We start from the raw sequence: 21,930 nt of genomic DNA, 5'->3' as shown, positions 1-21,930 counted from the left end.
TCGCGAGCTTAAGAATCAATATCGGGGACACCTCTGATATTATTGTGTTGTTGGCCTGAACTCGAATCCCAGGATTTCAGCAGTGCTGGTCCCACGCTATGACACGGCGGCGATTGTGACCTCCGTTTAAGCCGCCTGACCAGCTCGGTCAAGTCGTGAATCGCCTCCGTGACTGCACGTCGCGTTTTGAGCGCTACTGTCATAGCCAAACGAAGCAGTAGCGCCGTGGTTAGTTAACTGCACTGTGAACCTGGCGACCCGCATTCGGTTCTCAGCCTTGACTCACACCGGCGAACGAGTGATATCTGACCTAGTCCTGCCCATCCACATTTCACCAACCTGCATTAACCACCGTGGTGACGTATGGTCAAACAAGCCTCATGACTGACACAGCGTCGGGAGGCCCTCATCTAGCAGCGGCTTGCCAAATGGGCTGTACAATATCACCGCCGAACAGAGGGCATGTTTGGGTGGCATCCATCGGTGGAATTTGTTGCCTTTCCTTCTTGACGGCAGCCAGACAGATTGCGACCAGCCCACGTTTGACCCCCGCCAGATGGAGTCACAAGGCGGGCGATGAAGAGACGGTGACAGTGAGCGGATCGCCGCAAGTGCGTTCTCCGCGGTACGCGCCACGTTACCAACCACGAGAAGCACTTCCCTGGCGCATAACGCGTCCTTTTTTTATTGCAATTTCAACCTTGACGCACTTTTGTAAACGCTCCCCTGGACGTGCTGTTACGCGTGGAAAATTACACGCTACGAGCGCGCCGTCCAATTTATTTGTTCGTCTATTTTTATATTTTTATACGCGCGGCGGGAGACGGAATAATGGCCTAAATTGTGGAGCGACGCTTTACATTACGGCATATTGGGTCCTCGGGGTAACTTCAATGTTGATCATTTGTGTAGGTCGAAATTCCAGGCAAAATTCATTCCACTCGTAGCAAATTTTGCCAAAAACAAATCGAGCTAATGGGGTCTCCAATTCACTGTTGACGACATCTTGAGGTCCATTAACGCAGCCTCGTGCGAAGGTGACACAACAATGCCGTTAGTTTTGAAAGAGACTCACGCGTGCCGAGACACCGTGAACAATGAGCAATAATTGAATGTATGGGCCTGTTGAGTCATGACCGGTTGAAGGTATTCTCAACGCCGTGCCTGTTGTGGCGATGGTTTGACCCTACTTCACCACACTGTCAGTGCAGATTCAAAATCAATTGTTGCTGTTGATGTTGGATATGGCCACTGCGTTCATGCGTGGCGAGAAGGGCGCCACCATGGCGAAATGTTAACTACCTTGCCTGGTCTACAAGAGGTCGTGGTTTCGGTACCCACCCTGACTGACGCCTGTATATTTGGAGTTTGAATGTTCTCCCCGTGGTCGCGTGGATTTTTATCTGGGTCCTCCGGTTTTTCATTCCACATTTAGAAACGTATGTCTAGAGTATTTGGCTATTTTTAGGACTAATAAATTTAGATATTTTTAGGACAATGCATATATTATCAGTGTGTTTTTTGTTTTGCACACATGATTCCTTGTAAAAAGGTTTCAGTTTTGTTGCCAGAAAAAAGGGGGAAAAACCTTATTATTGGTATTTGGCTGATATACATTTCCACATGATAATGCACCGATTTGTTGAGCTATCATTTGTGGCCAGGTCGCTTCTGAAAAACAGCTGTATAGCTCAGTGGGCCTTAGCTAGTACAATAAAACATATTTTAATTGTTGTAGTTCCATAGCGCAGTCCGCTAACCACTGCATCACCACTTTCCCGTATGTATGTTGAACTTATTTCACACTGTATATAGCCAACTGTGCTATTACACTGAATTATAATCACAACTATGTTTAACAAGGTTACTTTCATATCCGTATGGATTTCCGAGCGTCAAGCATCGGTGGATTTTCCCTGGATACTTAAACATGTAAAAGAGTTATGACAAAAAATAGAATTCGACGAATAATCCCAATGCAGCACCCGACCGAATCATAATCTTGAGGCTCAGTGAGGTCTTACTGGCTAGAATTGTTAATATCATCATCATTATCATCTACATATCCTTCTAATCCACCAAGCCACCATCCAATTTGCTGCATTACTCAGGTGCATCGGCAGAATGCCTTGTGTGCGTGTTTTAGCTTGCAGCGTGCTTTTAAAACTATTCAACAATTAAACAATGTTTTGTTTTACCAGGTAAAGCCCACTGAGCTATATAGCTCTTCTTTTCAGAGGCGACATGGCCACAAACGATAGCGCAATGAAGTGGCGTATGATGTGAAAATGTATAGCAGCCAAATACTCTGAACGCATGACTCGAAATGTGGAGAGACAAACCGGAGGACCCGGAGAAAAATCCACGTGACAACGGGGAGAACATGCAAACTCCGAAAACACAGACATATGGATTGGGATCGAACCCACGACCTCCTGTATACCAGGCGAGTTAGTTAACATCCCGGCACCATGGCGCAGTGTTGAGGACAGTGCGCGGCGAACCCAGTAATCTGAACCTGACTCCGCAGCGAATTTCAGCGGTGAGTGAGAGCTGAAAGTTCACCAACCCACACACTGACCAGCGTGGTGAAGTATGGGGCCGTCCATAAATGACGTCATGCGATTTTGGACGATTTTAGACCCCCCCCCCCCCCTTCGTCACACGGCGTCAAAAAAAGTCAGACCCCCCATCAAATATGACGTCACCACAAAGCTAGCCCCCCCCCCCCCCAAACAAAAAAACATGTTTCAAATCGCTTTAAACTATTGTCATTGTAGTGCGTATTTAATGTGCCGCTGCACTCTGATGTTGTAGGAGGAAACATTTATTAAAAGTCTATTTAATTAAGTAGAACGTGTTGTCTATATTTATTTAAAGTTGCGCATTTTGATGTGACGTCACATTTCTCACCCCCTCCTCGTCACACATCGTCACAAATGTCTGACCCCCCCCCCCCCCCTAGGTGCGTAACGTCATTTATGGACGGCCCCTATGGTAAAAAACAAAACCGCCATGACGAACACGTCTTTGGAAGGCCTTCATCCAACAATTGGACTGACAACCCGGAAAACTTGGACCAATGAGCCAACGTTGAGTCAACGTACGTTTACTGGAAAAGGTCTGTGAATAAATTTGTATTTAATTATGCTGTCAACGCCATGTCATAATGTGCGTTTGCATGCATGTCGGACTTATTTCGCACCGTACGTAGCCAACCGAGCTAATCAGAGGTGTGGTGGGAAGAACAACAAACTAAGCACAAAAATCAGTCCTAAAGAAATTAGTTCTCGATCGAGAGAGAGAAAAGAAAGGATTGTCAACTGAGAGCATCTCTCTGTGAGCAGTAGGCCACATTTTTCTTTTCAGGGAATGGCCCCCCAAAAAGGCTCTGTCACAGAACCACTTCTGAATTCACTCCAAAAGCGCTCTACCTTTTTATGAGTCCTGCAAATATTTTTTCGTTTGCGTCAGATGGCAATCAAAACAAAACCCTTCAATCGTACTCGCTGGAACGTGCCACATTTGCTTGCGCAGTCACAAACCCTACTTGCAGATGACGTAGTAATAATAGCACTTTCATTTTATAGAGCGTCATTCACCCTGCTGTCATCCCATACTGATGCTATGTAAGTAACCTTGTTAAACGTAACCTTGGTTTTTTTGTTGACTTTCACGTGCGGTCATCTCTCGGTGGCCGAGCTTTAGCCGCCTTTAAAGTTCACCACAATTGAAAAGGTAATTTAATCACGGACCGCTGAAACCCAGTTTCGAATCTAGGATGTCAGCGGTGCTGGCTGAGTGTCGGTGATGGCACTATTACCCCAGGCCGCTTGTCCACCTCTGGGTTCACAATTTTCAATATCATTTGCCAGATGGCATGCCGTCCGGCGATCCTCTTGCACAGACGATTGTCACGCAGTCAACTCACGATTATCCCAGCGTAATGGTGAGAAGGGGGTGGGCCAGCATAACACCACCAACAACAGCAAAACAAAAGCGTGGACGTTGCAAAAATCTACGTGAAGCAAAGATAATATTCCGCTGGGCTGTAATGGCCAACCCCATTAAAATAAAAACTACACTTTTATTTTTTACAGGGCAAGGGCCACTGAGCTATATCGTTCTTTTTTCAGAAGCGACCTGGCGACACATGATACCTCAACGAAGTGGCTTATCACGTGGAAATGTATTAGCAGCCAAACACTCTGATTCTAAATGTGGAGGGAAAAACTGGAGGACCCGGGGAAAAATCCACACGACAACGGGGAGAGAGACACATGCAAACTCCAAATACACAGGCGTAAGGGTTGTGATGGAACCCACGACCTCCTATATACCTGGCGAGGTAGTTAACATCTCGCCACCGTGGCGCCCAAACCACGACACCACCGCTGACAAAATCCCTTGAAGAGCCTTCAACATACCATGCTATGAATACGACGACCCAAGCTATTCCGGCTTACGACCAATTACAGTGGCGAATGTCTGAACTGGTCCTGGGCATCACATATAGGTCAACTCAGCCGTAAATGAGCACCTGGTGCAGTATGCAAACATCAGCACTGGGGAGATAAAGGTGGCCAGGTGCGGTGATGGTTACCAAACACCTCCTACCCCAATCTGCGCCGGCCTTCACAGGTGCTCGCTAAGAGCACTTGCAAACACAAATATTCGCTCTTTAGCCTCAACAGACTGTAGGAGCAAGTGCTGTTAGCGAGCACCTATGATGGCAGGAGCGGTACATAAAGTGGCTAGCACCACGCTCGGCCGCCTTTGTCTCCCCAGTGGTGATCTTTACAAACAACACGAGATACTCATTTGAGGCTGCGTCGACCTAGGGGAGGCCCAGAACCGGTGTTCAGTTTCATTTTTATTTATTAAGTAAAGCCCTGTGAGCCATGCGGATCTTGACTCGGGTGCAACCGCAACAAACAAACGTCTTAAAGTGACTACGCGCAACAGAAAAATCGAAGAAAAAAACAGCAAAGTCTGCCAGAAAAAACACCGTTTATCATTGATGTGTGCTAAAAATCCCAATGGGATGCAAGTCAAACAATAACAACCTTGAGATAATTTACATTAAAGTTATTAGGCTAACTCTGTACTTCAACAAACAAACATGTCTAAACCAGACACTCGTCAGCGGCGAAACTCGGGTCGCGGGGCTCGTAGCAAACACACTCACGTTGGCCCAAATGCACGCGCAAAAAAAAAAACACCACACTGAATATTTCATACAAGATAACACACACACGGTTGTGACAAAGTGCGCAGTAGCGGGAGCAATACAACCGTCGTGTGCCGGCATCTTCGGGAACACGGGGTAACTCCCCTGAGCTCCCTGTGACATTTCCGGAATTACAAAAAAGATTTTCCTTCAACCGCAAATCGATACCGGGCGTCTCCGACTTCCGCTTTCAACACGGTGAGGAGAACGAACGGCAAAAGCGAAGCAAAGTTTGTCAAAAACGCTGCTCAGCATCGAATCTGGGGCGCCATGGTGGCGAGATGTTAGCTATCTCGCCTGGTATACAGGAGGTTGTGGGCTCAATCCCGACCTTGGAGTTTGCGTGTCTCTCTCCCCGTGGTCGCGTGGATTTTTTTCTCCGGTTCCTCTGGTATTTGGCTGCTATGAATTTCCAAGTGATAAGCCACTTCGTTGACCTATTATTTGTGGCCCGGTTGCTTATGAAAAAGAGCTACATAGTTCAGTGGGCCTTGCCTGGTGAAATAATAAATAGTGTAGTTTAAAAACATCTAAAATTGGGATGTATTTAAGCACGAAATGTTGTTTTTGAGATTAAACCACGTGCACTTAATTTGTGTCAATCCACTGTTAGACGAGAGCCTCTCCATGTCATGTAGATCATGAGAAATTGAAAACACTGGTTTGACCGTCAAGGGACAATCTTATAGCAGGGTGAGTGGCAAAGTGCATCCTTTGCTGTGGAGAGTGTACAAATAAGCCCACTTGAAAGATTTGTCAGAAGTCCTGTGAAGAAAAAAAAAACGTCTTCCGCAGCTAGTCTCTAACAAATGGAGTGCACTGCTCTGAGACGTCTCTGAATGAATTCTTCATCTCACGGCTTGACAAACGCTGAGAGAGAACTCAACGATTAGAAATAAAATTGTGTGAAAATACCCCAGAAAAAGCACGAAAAACCATCAACGATTTCAGTGAAACATACCACGAGGCTTACCAATGGCACCACTCGGTTGTGAATGGTTTTTGAATACAATTGGAAGTGGGATCCTGACAACTCTTAAAATTGGAAGTGAATTACTTTCGAAAAGAAGCGCCTTCTCTTTTCACGGATGCAGATGCAGTGGACCTGCCATTCAGAAGTCGCCGGTTCGATCAGTGGTGCAAGTTTATTAATGCTGCCCACCTTTGTCCACACAGCAGTATCATTTTCTTTACGACACGTGTACTAACTTTTTGTTGTTATTATTTTACCATCTAAGGCCGACAGCTCTTTTCAGAAGCGACCTGGTCATCATAAATTATACCCCAACGAAGTGGCTCATCATGTGGAAACGTATCGCAGCCGAATACTCTAAATAGTTAGGCCATCGGCAGGTCGCGTGTGCTGAAGGAAAGTGTGAGTGGCTCCCACCTCTTCCAAGATATCTGGACAGCGTGGTAGAACAAAACCAAAATACCCTCTCTCTCGAGAGAGAGCAGTATACATTTCGATTTAAAGCTTTCGTGACTGCAGGGATTCATCTTCTCGGTTCTTTCGGTAAAGTCACGTAGAAGGGAAATAATAAAATAATAAAAATAAAACATAATAAAATAATTCTCACGACGTTTCGGCTACAACGCAAGCAGCCGTCCTGCTTGCGTTGTAGCCGAAACGTCGTGAGAATTATTATTATTTTTTATTATTTCCCTTCTACGTGACTTTACCGAGAGAACCAAGAAGAAGAGAGAGCAGTGTTCTTCACTAATTTTCAGAAGGGGGGGGGGGCACTTTGAAATCATTTGACAGCACGATGATGGTGATGGAGGGGGGGGGTGTTTTCACATTTTGTGTCTTGTCAGGGGCCGCACGTCAGGGGCCGCACTAAATTCCACCGGGGGCCACCAGAGGCCTGTGGGGCCTTGGAGTGAAGAGCACGACTCTAGAGGGGTCCGCTAGAGCAGTGTGGAGGACATCCACCTACACATAATGACAGCGCTGCACCTTTGCTATGCACGAGGGCTGAACGATTTGGGGGAAATATCTAATTGCGATTTTTCTGACAGATATTGCGATTGCGATTTGATTTGCGATACAAAAAAAGATGTCAAGTAAAGCTTCAGTTCAATATTCACTGTGTAATAGATTTAAAACACGTGATGGAGCATTACCACATGATGGCATCAGAATATGAACTGCTCGATATATTCTAATGCAAGGATAAAAACAAAGATATGAATTGCTCCAACGTGTATTTATGATTTTTTTTATTGAAATAGAACAATCAAATATAGAACACTTGTTAAGTTAAATAAATGAAGTTATAACAATTAAAAATGAAACTATTCCAATTAGAAAGTAATAGGAATTTTCAAATCGCATAAAAAACGCAGCCTTTGCGATTTGCTAATCGCATTGTTTCAAATTGCGATTTCGATTTGAAATCGATTAATCTTTCAGTCCTACTATGTAGCCGTGGGATTAACATGCGAGCAGGTCACAGATATTACAACGCTCGTGAAATCAGCAGGTGTGCCCACGTGTGTGTGCGTGCCACGTGAGTCTGTGCCCACAATCATTTCTCTGTCTAAATCGGCTCGAGTCCTTCTATAAATCCCGTGGCTTGTGTGCGACCACGCCTGCTCTCTGAATGCATGCACGTTCAACTTCTTTCGCGCCGTACATAGCCAACCGTGCTAATCAGACGCCACTCGCTCCTTGCAGCTCACTTCATCTCACTCCTCCCTTCCCTCTTCGCTCCTCTCTCATCATCTTTATCCTCTCATTCCCGACATGGTGACCCACTCATTCCTTCTCCTGCTCCTTCCCTTCTAGCCCCAGCGCTCCTCCCTCCTTCCTGCCGCTCATCGTGAGCAGTGCCCTCCTGGGGATCTCCGCCGTACCGGCATCTTTGCCCCCGTCTGCCACCTTTTACACGACTCACTCTGCTCCCCCTTCCCGTGTTGTGCCGTGGGTAGACAGTTTTCGTGCACGAGAATTCTGCCACGAAATAGCAAAGCTCCATTGATGCATTGTGGATTGCCAGCCCGTTCGCTGTTCATGAACTCTTCCTCCTTTCAACAACAAGCTGCATTGCAAGGGCGATCAAAGTGTTGGGGACACTCGCAATCAGAAGGTCGGCAAGTTCACATTTTTTCTCTCGGAATTGACTCGGCCCATCATCTGGCCACGGTCAATAAAGGAGGTACCACTTAGTGGCAAGTCGATCGCGGTCAGTCGTGGGTGTCGCATGGACAGATGGGCTGCTGTTATTAATCAATGACGGCCCCTTTTCAATCCACTGCTGGATGAAAGGCCCGGAGTCAAGACGTGGCCGGGTGGCTGACAAAACAATGGGACGCCGCAGATGTATGTCTACAACGCAGGACTGAGAGAGCGAGAGAGAAAGACGGAGACAACTCGTGGGGAGACACCATCTAGCAGTGGAGTGAGCACGGCTGGTGATGGGGATGAGCGTTAACCCAAGAATGCGGCATACCGGTTCGCATCGATTCAACCTATTTGCCTCCATTCCGGCAACCCTGTCCCCCATCATTTAGCTCCTCGCGGATTCTGCTCTCTGTTGTATTCTCTTTCTGATACGTCTGAGTTAATTTGGTTTTGTTCACGACGGTGATCCCGTTTAGTCAGCACCCCCCCCCCCCCCCACCTGCTTATTTTACGGCGGCAACACAAACTTGGACGAAAGACGTCAATATCGCTGAGAACGAGCACGGATTACAGCAGCATCAGCAGCAGGGGTCCTTAAGGAATATTTGCACAGCTAACAAGCGAGGTGTGTGACGGTCCGAAAACGAAACACGCGCGAGTCAAACAAAAAACAATAACAGTGCACGTGTAAAGATGACAAGTTCGGTACAGGTGCAAGTAAGCTCTATATTTTAGTCTAACGAAGACAATGATCCCCCTTCCACCATCACCCCCTTCCCCGTATCGCCTGAACAGACCGTTGGGGCACTTGCTGTGAGCGAACACCCTGTGAAGGCCGCAACGGCACACGTGGGATTGGGTGACCAGCACCACGCCCGGCCACCTTTGAGGCTTAGTCGACCACCACCACCAACAACCCCCATTCGCCACTAATTGGCGGTTACGTCGCCACGGCGTTTGTGCCAGCCTATGTGCACTTTAAGGCCACGTGAAGTGTCGAACGCCCGCTGGGAGGAGGTCACGGGACAGACCCAGCAGGTGCCATGGGTTGACTGACTGGCTGATGCACCACCTGTGCCCCCAAAACGTACCAACTTGTTGTGTTTTAGCCGCTTGGCGCTCCGCTCGTTGTTATGAGTCGCCCAGTGACATAATACACACGCGAATGACACTTAGGCTCCCCCCCCCACACCCGTAGATGGGATTAACAACAAAAGACGAATGGATGTAGTGAAAGGAGACAGTAGCGTGACAATGATAACAACCGTTGCAGCTAACACTGCAAGTTATCATGGGACCTTATTATTCCAGGATCAAAGTATGAAAAAATAAGAATAGCTTTTACCATTTCTGGAAATAATACATGTTCACCACAAGTAAGTGTGTTTAATGCATACTTGATTCCTTGAAAAAGGTAGCTATTTGGTGTTTGAACATCTCAGTACTTGTTCTATTGTCAGAAAGGGTAAAACACATTATTATTTTTTCAAACACTGGAAAAAGCCCCCAAGGGCGAGTGCACAAGTCTCATTCAAATAAGAAGGAGGGAGGGAGGCGGCCCCCACTGTTCTTGACAATGAGATGCGATTTTTTTGAAATCGCTCTCCGCTTGATATAGGACCCACATCCAATCGAAAAGGGCCCTTGCGTAGAGATTTCTGGCAGTTGACCAGCAATGGTTCCAAGCGACCCTGGCTCTGCCGATGAGACACTTGCATGAAAGGGAGAAAAAAAACACCAGTGGTGTCTGATTTTATTAGACCAATGCTGCTGAAAAGAGTCACTCCCACAAGGCTAATGGGAGGTGTAAAATATATATATATATTTAAATATATGTTTTGGAATGTGCGGGGAGATAGTAATTTGATTTGTGAGCAGCGCCATTGTTCAGAGCGACATGTACAAGTGTAGGTGTCGCCACAGCGTAAGAGGCCCTATCACAGCTTCCAAGACATATATCGGAATGAAGCATATTGTTGCTTGCTTATTGTATTTAATAATAATTCCATTTATCTAGCGCTTTTCATCAAGGATAATATCAGCAGCAGACACTCGGCATTAAAAAACTATATTATTATACATTTTAAAAAATCAATTTACTAAATGAACTCAAACTTTAATAAGTGGAAGCTGTATAAATATGTTTTAAGACACATTTATAACAAGTAGACACTCGGAGATCCTGATAGCTCATGGAAGAGCGGTCAAAAGTTTACACCGCCCCCACCACCCCTTCATATGAACCAAGTTATTAATTCCTCTATGAACGAGGACGAGTAATTTTGATGGCAAAAACAAATCTGAAAAGTTTGCAAAGACGCGTAGGGGAGATTCGTGCTCAGAATGTATACTTATTAAGAACGGTGCACATCTCTTAAATGCCCCCGCCTCTGTCCACCCATGGTTTGCATCACAGTCGGTGGATCAGCAGGTTGTGTGCAGAGGGGTAAAGGCCATTTCCTCCTCTTTTTTTTACTGGCCGATCGAGCAAAGACAGCCACCACATCGCGCGCTTTCAGATGCGCTTCCGCGGCCGTCTGGAACGTTCTTCCTTCCGATATCAGGAAGCCACTGGAGCTATGCAGTTTTAAATCTAGGTTGAAAACTAGAACTGCTTTTTGTGTTCAGTTTGTTGTCCTACCCCCGTACCTCCGATTAGCGCCGTTGGCTACGTACGGTGCGAAAGAAGTTCAACATACGCGCGCAATTACAGACACGGAATAAAACACGTAGATAAAAGAATGAATGTCAATCGGTCAAATATTTTTTTTACGCGAGCAAAACCGTCAAATATATTTATTTCATATACTCTTTGGTTCTTTCGGTAAAGTCATGTAGGTATAAAATAAAATAAATCACGACGTTTCGGGCGCAACACAAGCGTCCGTCATCAGGTGGGAAAGCATGGTGTGCTGCGGAGGCAGGCTGTTTTTATTTTTTACTTCCTCTTGTGAGCGGTGTTGTTGACCAGTGCGCCAACAGCACCACGAGTGTTGTTATTGTGCTTGTGCAGCACTGGCCACCGTTTTGTCTGCCATGTAAAATGTTCATTTGTAATATTTTCCCAAGATATAGCCTCAAGACAAACAGAATTTTGCCCCGCTTTGCACACCTGTTCATTTCCATCGTTTTGCACGAGCGTTTGACTCTTTACCCTTGATCTAAATCGGTGATAGATGGCACTCGGGTGACCTTGGTGACCCCTTAAGAGCCCACTGAGACCACGAGTCTTGTATTTCAAGTCAGACCGTGGCCTTAAATACGGATGGAGAAAACAGGAAAGAAATTCCAATATTTACAGAACAAACAATAACCCCCCCCCCCACCGCCCCACAAAAAAAATCATTTAAAATTATGATTCAGGATAGATTACTAATGACCATCACCCACAGTCATTCCACCGCTGGATGATGAAGGGCACCCTAAACTGCTCCCATGAGCTTATTTCATAGCTCTAAATGAGACGAAAAAAAAAGTTCCAATGTGTAACATTTTTTTCTTCCATCATATAACATACCTCAGCTAGCATCAGTGCAGAGTGATATCTGAACCAGTGATACACCCCAGCCCCCAATCACCCCACCCTTTACCAACCCACACTGACCAATGTGGTGAAGTATGGTCAAACAACTTCCATGACCAGCGTCTTGCTTTATTCATCAGTCGATTGATAGATATCGATAATCTACGTGCTTTTCTTGGTCAGTGTTCAAGTGTTTCTGATCCGTATAATATGTTGTTCTGAGCCTCAGGCATTTCTTCAGAATTTTACAAACGTCGATTGTCGTCTTCTTTCATACGGCTGGTATAGAAGCAGAGCAACAACTACAATTTTACACTCAGGTGGTCAAGCTGGATAACCGCGTCAAGAGCAGTGGGAGTGTATCGCTCGGACGTCTCTTTCGTTATTTGTGGATAGGGCATTGCGTTGTTATACGTCGTACGATCTATTCTGGATGACCACAGTCGCACACTGGAGAGTTTTTAATTGCCCATTTGTGCATCAGGCATCCGCATCTACTGCCACGGTTTGTGCGGATACGGTTTAGGGCCCACCATGAGTTTCGTTGAAGCTAAAACCCAGGTCTCTTGCCGATTCAAAGCACCAATTGTTTATTAACAGCGGTTTGAGGAAATTAACAAAGTAACACGAGCTGAAAAGGGCGGAGTGAAACGATGAGAGACGCATGCTTGGAATGACACTCCAGAGACAGAGGAACACCTCTGGATCGGAGAACACATGCAAGGTAGGGAGGGTGGTCATATTGACTGTTGAGAAAAACAAACGGGGCTTTCGCAGGATACGCCGCCTGTGGGCACGACGGGCGGTGGTCAAGCCTAAACGTGGAGCTACAGCCAAAGGAGGGAGCACACGCCCAGGAGAACGAACGCCACGGAGATGGGCATCTGTGGAAAAAGAGCTTCATAGCTCGTCAGATTCCTTTTAATGTGAATAAATATTCTGATTCTGTTAAAGTGGGTGCGCCGCAGTTGATTGACAGGTCGTGTGTGGTGCGGCAAAGTGTGGGTGTTGACACGTATCCAAATACCGAATAGGTGTGTGTCTCACTCGAGTTCCCTCTTATAGATACCCGATTATCCAGCAGTGGCATGGGAAATCAATTGCAGGGCTGCACCTTTTAATTGCACCTCTGCACCTCCGATTAGCACGGGTGGGCCACGTACGGTACGAAAGACGTTCAACTTACATTCGTACGTTAACATTGTAGAATAACGTAACGTGTTTTTCACGGAAAAAAATGTAATTCCACTGACAGATCGTGCGTCGCCGCGCAATCTCATTGCTCCCACAATGCAGCGGCGAACTAGGCGGGAGGCAAACGAGATGGAGAGTGGTTAACGGGAGTCAAAGGTTGACCGATGCGCCGCGCGGATGACGGCTGATGGATGCAGGCGCCGCGTGAATGTAAAGGCGCATGCCGCCACGCGTCTCACCTTGACCCGACAGCGTTCTACGCAACGCCGCGTGGGCCGCTTAAGAGGCGAGGACGACGCACAACAACAACAACAAGAACAACAACAACAACAAAACCGTTGCCCGTGATACGTCGCCATCCGGAGAGAGAAGCGACAAAAAAATGGAAAAAGAAGGAAAAACGCGAGCCTCATGAGCAGCGGGTCTTCTTCTTAGTCTTCAGCCGGGGTGCGAGATGCACACAGCTTGGGTTGCGAGATGCCCTTGCTGGGGGTGCGAGACGTGGCCAGATTTGTTTTGTTTTAGAAGGTAAATCATCGCAACACAAATGCAGCGCGAGCACGTAAGTAGCAACTAAATTTGTATCATCAAACCCTATGTATTTATTAATATTGTAGATTTTATTTGTTTACGATCGAGAACCAAGGCTGCAGTAAAGGTTAAGCACCGCTGCCCGAGACGTTTCTCCTGCAGCTCCGATTAGCACCGGTGGCGACGTACGGTGCGAGAGAAGTTCAACATACATACAGAGACCCCTTTTCAGTTATCCGCCATCGTGAAAAAAAAATGGCATTTTCGATATGATGAATTACACCGTCGGTCTTAAGTGCCAGCGTTGGTTTCAGGATGGCTATTACGGCCCGCTATTTGCGCGGCTATTACCCGGGCATTTGTGTGTCAGTCGCGAATAGAAACATTTCACGGTAAATACCCCCCCATCGTTACCTGCCCCTGTTTTTTTTTGGCCACCGATGATGAACTGGACAACGAGACGTTATGCAAAAAAACTCAACAACAAATTCAGGGTCTCAGCAGGACGCGTAAGTGCGCTGTTATGCGGGCATGAGGTTTTCAGTTGCACGATGAATTAAACGTGGGTTTCTTTCAAGGGCTTTGTCGGTACGGGCGCTATGCAAATGAACCACGGTTTCATTTTCTTTTGTAACACGGCCAAAAAAACAACGAACAAAGTTTTGGAGAGTGCTTCGAGTCACCTGCACGGAATAAACCTTTTATTTCAGCTCGCCACGTGCATCTGAATAAGAATTGCTTCCAATGACAGGCAATGCGAGAGGTATTTTTGTGGAATATCTAAAACAATTGTATCTCCACGCAGTGCAGAACATGGCACGGTTATGTTATATTTGCCATCTATAATGAACAACTTCATAATTTACAGCCCTTTGCCAATCCACTGCTGGATGAAGGGTTCCGCTCACCATGTGGTCATGGGGGTGGGGGGGGTTGACCATACTTCATCTTGCTGGCCAGTGCATATAGATAAGAAGGGACCCCATGGCACTGGTTCAGCAATTACTCGCCATTGATATTAGCCATGGCCAGGAGTCAAACTCAGGTTTCTACATTCGTAGTGCGGTGGGGTTAACCACCGTGCGACCCACTGCGCCACAGTTGCTCCCCGCATCACCCGCGGCTGTGAGCTCCCCATGCAAATATAAAAGCCATGCGCGCAGCAGAGCTGAGCAGACACGATCACGCCCAGTGAGTGTCGCCATGGGATTTACAACGATGAGAACAAGTGCAAAGGTTCTAGATGTGAAGCTTTCGTGACTGCAAGGAATTCATACTCTTTGGGTTTTTTTTCGGTAAAGTCACGTAGATAAAACAATCAATAAATTAAAATAAATGAAAACAGCTAAATTACATCACGACGTTTCGGAGGCAACACAAGCTTCCTTCATCAGGTGTAAAAAAAGGGCACAGCAAAAGAACTGTAGCGAGAGTTACTTGTCATGAGACATTGTCATATAGTTATTTAGCTGTGACCTTTTTTACACCTGATGAAGGAAGCTTATGTTGCCTCCGAAACGTCGTGATTTTATTGAGTTGCTTTCATTTATTTTATATTATTGATTGTTTTACCGACGTGACTTTACCGAAAAAAACAAAGAGTATGTGCAAAGGTGTCAAAAGGAAAGTTCTCGGCGTTGTTCGCGTGCATGTTGAACTTCTTTTGCACCGTACTTAGCCAACCGCACTCATCGGAGGTGCGTTCACAATAGCAGTGAAGAAGAGGAAGTCTCTCGCTCTCTAAGCCACCTATCAACGAGACGGACATCTAGCTCTGGAAGCTATTGATGTTGCTGCATAGACGATTGCGTGCTGTGAGCGAGCACTAATTAAAGGCTATCACAGCGCACTGAGGTATGGGTGTGGTCAAAATCGCACCCAGACGAGTTTCTTTCCCAGTGCTGACACCCCGCTAGGTACTGTGCCCGTTTAAGGCTGAGTTGACCTAGAGCTTTCCAGAACAGGTTTAAACAAAACTTGCCGCTAATAATAGCTGTGGATGAGAATTAATCTCTGTTTGCTGGGTCCACACACACACAAACACAAACCCCACTTTCCTTAAATGTATTACTTATTATTGGTATCACAATTGTAAGTATGTATTATGTTGAACTTATTTCGCACCATATGCAGCCAACTGTGCTAATCAGAAGTACGGGGGAAGGACAACAAACTAAACACAGAGAGCAGTCCGAGACAAATGAGTTTTCAATCTAGATTTAAAAGTCCGTAGCTCTAGTTGCTTCACCATAAAGAACTTCACGACCAATCCTTACGTCGTTACCATACAAAACAATTACAATTACTGATGTATCCAGGATGGTCCTGCTGTATTGTTTATTTTATTTCGAATCTTAAAATGTTTCCAGCCAACCTCTGAGTTGTTTATACAACGAAGTGGGATGAAATTGGAGCACGTGGAGACACCAAATGTGTGTGAGGAGGGAGACGGGCAACGCCGTATCCCACACAGAAGGCGCATATAGAGATTCTGGCTTTCGCCTGATGATGCTGGTTGTAATTACTGGCGAAACGTTGTACTCGAATGAAAATTGTTGTGACTTTACTCTCCAACACAGCGGTGTGATGTACTAGTAACGAATTGGCTAGATTTGTTTACGTTACAAACCTTACTAATTGGCTGCGTCGTTGGTGGCAGGTTTAACGACGCATTTATATTTACGCGATCTATACCAAAATCCTGTTATGGATGGCGATTATTCTGCACTTGCTGTACTACCTTCTCCTGGCGAGCCAGGGTGTGGCACCTGCTCGACACCCGTAGGAAGGGGAGTTGTCACGGCAGCAGTGTAATCCACCAACCTTCGCTGCCCCCCCCCCCCCCCCATAATGTTTATGCGTTGCACAACCTGCGTCTACTCAATATTGCTGCGTCGGCAAATGTCCTGACCTGCGCACGAAGCCATGAATGCATAATTCCCGCGCGTGTCATGTGCAGTTATTGTTAACGTCAGGCTACGACCAAGTGCATTGGATATTTTAATTTGTATTGTTCGTAGATTGCAGGTTCACGAGTTATCGATATTTGAGAGGCCACAATAACTCAGGGGATGCTGCCGTGGTGCCTGGTGGGGCAGAGTGTAGGCACTCGCCACCTCTTCTAAGATGTCTGACCAAAGCGTGGAAGAGTAAGCCAACATATTCTCTCCAAGGGCTCATTAGGGATCTCCCTTCAGCAGATGCCCTTCTTCCAGCAGTGGTGTGAAGAAGAAACTTCAGGGCTGCACCTTTGTTTTGTACATACCCACTTTGAATATTTAAAAGGGCCCACTTTTATTTAGAGCGTGAGAGAGAGAGAGTATTTAATGGATCCTCCATGACGCTGCCTACCATAGATAACTGATATGAGTGTATTCGGAGTGTTTCTCCTAGAGATCACCATCTTGACATCTATAAGAAAGGGCAGGCACATTGAGTGACATTGAACTCATTCTCATTGACAGATCGGTTTGATGAATATCATTTTAAAGGTTCAAGTGGAATAATACAACCTTTAATACTCAACTGAATCAAACGTATCCATTACATTGCACCCTGCGCACGAGAACACGGAGCAGACACAATTTATGGCCTGCAACCATAACATATATGACAAGTCTGTAATGAGCGAAATGGGTAGGATATATTGCTAATGGTACACCTGACCTTCGTTAAGTAATGCTGTGTTTTCCACTGCCGGGAATAGTATCAGTATATAACATTTTGCACGTTTAATTGGTAGGGTTTTTGTACCACTGCCCATAATGATCCTTGGCAAAACAGTATTTCATTCTCGAATAACTTCTGTTTTCACCAAAATTGTTTTTTTTTACGTCGGCTCTTTATGCTCAAAAGCAAGGATTTTAATTGGGGACGCATTAATGACGACTACGTCAATTTTGCTCAGGACAATTTACAGCGATCTACACAGTCACTGAAAAACAGGTGTAGACGCATAATTGCTACACAATGGTAACAGCTCAATTAGAGAGATCGCGCGTGTTTAGGTGGCATTTAAACGTCCATTTGTATTCCGAGTATGCATTGGCCTTACAGGGCGATGATCAGCAGTGTTCTGTGCAACCAGGGTGCATTCGTCAGTGAGTTAACGAGAGCGTACACGGAAGAATATTCCACGCAGTAAAAGGTGAAATTATTAGGGTCATTTTAGAGGAAGTAGTAAAGGCGTTTGTCTTCCACCTAAGTGAGAACAGTTAACAGAGGTACTGCAAACAGAATAACATGGCCAGGCAGTCGAGTTTAATTCATTTCAATGTATCATATCCAACCTGGGAAACACTGTTGTGCCTTGGAGTGACAGCGCAGCAAGTGAAGGCTATTGCACAAACAAGTTATTCCTGTTGTTTCAGTCTTTTTTTCTGATTACAATGCCAGGTTTTTTTCTTTGACATACCGTACATACACGACCATAACCATTCATACTATACTCGTACATTAAATGGGCCCAATATCACAATCAAGAATACAAATCATTTTGCCGGGGGTGATGTGGGGGGATGAAACTGCAGTGAAATGGTAATTCCACTTAAATGTCAAACACGAATCTCTAGACGCAATGGATAAAACATCTGATATCGCAGCACCGCGAGGTGGCTGTACCGCCCACTTATCCCAGCTAATGAACAGCACTTGGCCACTAGACAGCGCTCCACTCGCCCTCGCAGAAACTTTGAACGCATCACGATGAGATCCCGAGTACAATTTTCGCAGTGATTCGTAATAATTCAGAGGTCACGCGGCCTCAATTTGGCCTTGACGGAGTCTCTAGGAGTTAAACTCCGTCACGCCTCTTTTCAACGAGCGAATCTTCGTGGAATAAACGGGTTCGGCTCTCGACCACAAAGTAGCTGTCCCCGGTGCTGAAATTAAATTAAATCTCCGTTGTTCCTGGAACTACCTCCCGTTGCGCTTCAAATTTCAACATTGCTAATTTAATACGGGGGATGCGGTCAGAGAGGGGGGGTGCTTCTCTGCTGTAAAGTGCTAGTCTGGCTTCGCGACTCTACATTGGCTTTGTCAACGCAATAATCCTCAATCGGATTGGAATTTTTTTCTTTAATCAAACGTTGAAAGTGTGTGCACTCTTGCATTTTTTGTCACGTTTAAGCTGTTATTGATGTCGTTGGAATGAGTTTTATTTTCGTCACTCAATCGCTCACGATGCGACACGCACAATTATCTACGGTGTGTGCCCAGGCTTCACATTACCACGGCTACAATTATGATCTCATCCCCTTTTACTCTACTGGGGCATTCGCTGAGAGGTTCCTTGTTGGACCGCGTGTCGATTGTTCGGGTTGCAACCTGTGTCTACATGTGTTTGAATCTGAAAACAAGTGTGCGCTATTTCAATAGATAAAATATAATGAACGGAGTTGTAATTAATAAAAAAAATATATCATCTACGCGCAAAAAAGTAACACTTTTATAACGAACGTTCACAACTAAAATAACTATCCAATTAGCGACACCATCGTGTTTCCCCCCACCCCCAACTATGATGGAATCCCATTCAATTACACATGAGACCATTATCCTATGTGTCGCGTCCCTGAAGCCCAGCTGACAATGCCACTCGCGTTCCAGGGTTGCGCGTGATGCCAGAGGTCGCGTGTTGCACGCCGAAAATGCGAAGTACGCACAATTATGCGACGCACACCAATCGTGAACGCGACAGGGCAAACAACCGCCTGACGTAGAGCGGCTGATTGAGTGACTGCTACGTGCAGTATGCTATACTGGTAACCGGCGGAGCGGTGGCGCAGCTGGTTAGCGCACCGCCGCGCTGTGAAACCGGTGGACATTAGTTTTACGATTGCCACCCCACGGATAACACCAGTGGCGAGTGCTATATCATACCCGCACGGACCAGCGTGATGGTGAAGTATGATCAAACAACCCCCCTCCCCCCCACTACGTTTGGGAAGGCATTCAATGCAGCAGTGGATTGACCAGTCGTGAAACATTATAATTATTATTTACACGAGTAACCAGTTACTAGCGGCGTTTCACCCGCTCTCTCTCTCGGATTTAGCCTCACACACCACAGAGAAAAAAACAATGGGCTCGCTGTTGCTGGGGGTGGAAGGCTATTTATGTAAATGTCTAGCACGAGACCTCCAAGCAGAGTAAGAACTTCAGGCTGAACTCGCCCTACGAGTGAAACCAATCAACCGAACGCGCCTCTCACTGTGAGCACAAACTCCGCTCTCATTTCTCCCGCATATTTGATTTCTGGCCCCGTCCAGACCATCATTAGCCTCTCCGTCACTCGCTCAGCAACTCTGAGTCGGTGTTCGTTATACACTCCGTAGATTTTGTGTCGGTGGACTATTAGCGGGACAGTGCTGCTTAACGCATTGGCCCGCAAGCCTGGCGAACGAGGTCTGACTCAATCATGTGCCATGCACTCCGCCAATGCTGGGTATACAATCTGAGCGGGGTCCCAGTCATACCCGGTAAGATCTCATCAGCACCCCGCCCTCCAAAAAAAAACGACTACCTGCTACTGTTACGGCAGCAGCAGCAGCGCTGAAGTAAACATCAGCATGGCAGGGTAGACAAAGCCGACATGGCGAGCGAGATGCGTATTCGCCACACGAACAGCGTGGTGTGCCGGCTGAGGTTAATTGAATCGCTCAAACTATGAACAAAAAGTGGGAAGACGTGGGCAAGGACGCGGAGTGGATGCCGAGGAATGAATGAAACGCGTCCTAGAGTTAACGGAGAATGAATTAAACGCGTCCTATGGAAGCGTCCAGCGAGTAGACGGAGCGGTGAAATCGGCTCGCGCGCACAGAAGTGAATTGACCACGACTGACTAAGAATAAGATGATGATGATGCTGATGATGTACAAACAATGGAATGCGGAATGGGGCATTGTTATGAACACGTGGCACGAATGGGGTGGCAAAGGACAACGTCGCACGGACCATCATCACATCGCACACGACGTGACAGCACAGGGACCGCCCGGCTTACCTGCGCCAGGGCGCTGTAGTCCTGGTCGCTGATGCTGATGAAGGGGATTTGGAGGGCGGCCGACATCATCTCCAACTGCAGGAACCGCCGCGGTGACTCGGTGAAGGCCAGCACCGCCGCCACGCCGTGCACCACCACGCCGTGGCATAGCTCCTGCATCAGCGTCTGCGGATCATGACCCTGGCCCAGCCCGCCGGCCGTCTGAACGTCCAGCGTGATGTTGTACGGCAGGAGGCCCCGCGCGTTGATATCGCTTGCGGCCGCCCAAACGGCCCTCTCGGCGTCCAGCGAGCGGCTCTGAGTGGCCGGCGAGGGCAGCGTGGAATGCGCCGAGGAGGAGGGCAGAGTGGCGGAGGAGGAGGTGGGTAGCACCACTGCGAGGCGGACGGTGCTGCGAATCTGCTTGAGAATGCGGCAGGGCTGCGGGTGCGAGTGTCCACGTGCAGCCAGGCAGAGGAGGACGAGAGACCAGGAGAGGAGGTGCAAGGGCAAGAGTGGAGGTCTGCCCTCCCGCATCCTCGCCGCCAGCTGGTCTCCCGCTCGTCCACAGCGCCTGTCCGGCGCGACGCCCGTTACGCACGCCTCGAGTGCAGCGGCGCCACAGGGCAGCTGCATGCCCCGGCAAACCAGCGTCGGCTCACGCGTAGTTGTCGACTCGGTTTGAGTCGGGTTGCGTGTCTTCCTTCCGTACCCCCCTCTCTCGCTCTCTCTCTCTTCTTCCTCAATGGCTCTAATTCTCACAGTTGTGTTTTAAATAAAAAAAAAACACGCCAACGTATCTTTAATTCTCCCAGCGGGGTGTCGGCATAATTAAGGCATCGTCCCCTCGATATCTGGGCAGGTTGTCTGCTGTTCGTATTTCTCGGCGCGCTTCTTGTTGCAGGAGCGGTGACAATGATTCTTCTTCTCTTCTTTTTATTTTACCTGCGCTCGGCTTTGTCGTTGCTGCGTTAATGGTCGTCGGGCTATGCGACTACATTGAACAGCAGGGACGCACAGACACGCCAATCGAACCCGGAATAGCGCTCGGTACTTGCGGACCGCGCCCCAGCCTTCTCTGACTGCGCGCGTTGCCGATCTGCGAGCGAGTGTGTGTTCCACTGATTCCCGGGCATCTAGCAACACCTCTCTCTCCCTGCCTCTCCTCCCTCCACGCTCGCACGCTCTCTCGCTCGCACGCTCTCTCGCTCTCTCACTCTTTCTCTTCCCCGCCCCGTGTCTCTCTTGCACGCCCCGTTCAGCGCCAAGTCTCCGCTAGCCCACACGGAGGGAGACACAGCAACGCACGCACACGCACACCAAAAGATCCTACGAAGATCGCT

At 47.2% G+C, this 21,930-nt stretch overlaps 1 protein-coding gene across 1 annotated transcript in view; it reads right to left on the bottom strand.

Moving 5' to 3' along the window:
* LOC133349242 (glutamate receptor ionotropic, NMDA 3A-like) overlaps nt 1-21,696 on the bottom strand; it is a 90,831-nt gene extending 69,135 nt beyond the window's left edge. Inside the window, exon 1 of the mRNA XM_061562572.1 lies at nt 20,609-21,696. Within this exon, the coding sequence (XP_061418556.1) occupies nt 20,609-21,223 (615 nt within the window). The 5' untranslated portion in view covers nt 21,224-21,696. The remainder of the gene's footprint in view (nt 1-20,608) is intronic.
* Between the last annotated feature and the right edge of the window lie 234 nt (nt 21,697-21,930).

This window comes from Lethenteron reissneri, chromosome 4 (genome assembly GCF_015708825.2).
Source record: "Lethenteron reissneri isolate LAM-NWPU_2019-01 chromosome 4, ASM1570882v1, whole genome shotgun sequence".
Taxonomy (NCBI): domain Eukaryota; kingdom Metazoa; phylum Chordata; class Hyperoartia; order Petromyzontiformes; family Petromyzontidae; genus Lethenteron; species Lethenteron reissneri.
This window is presented reverse-complemented; position numbering and strand designations above follow the sequence as displayed.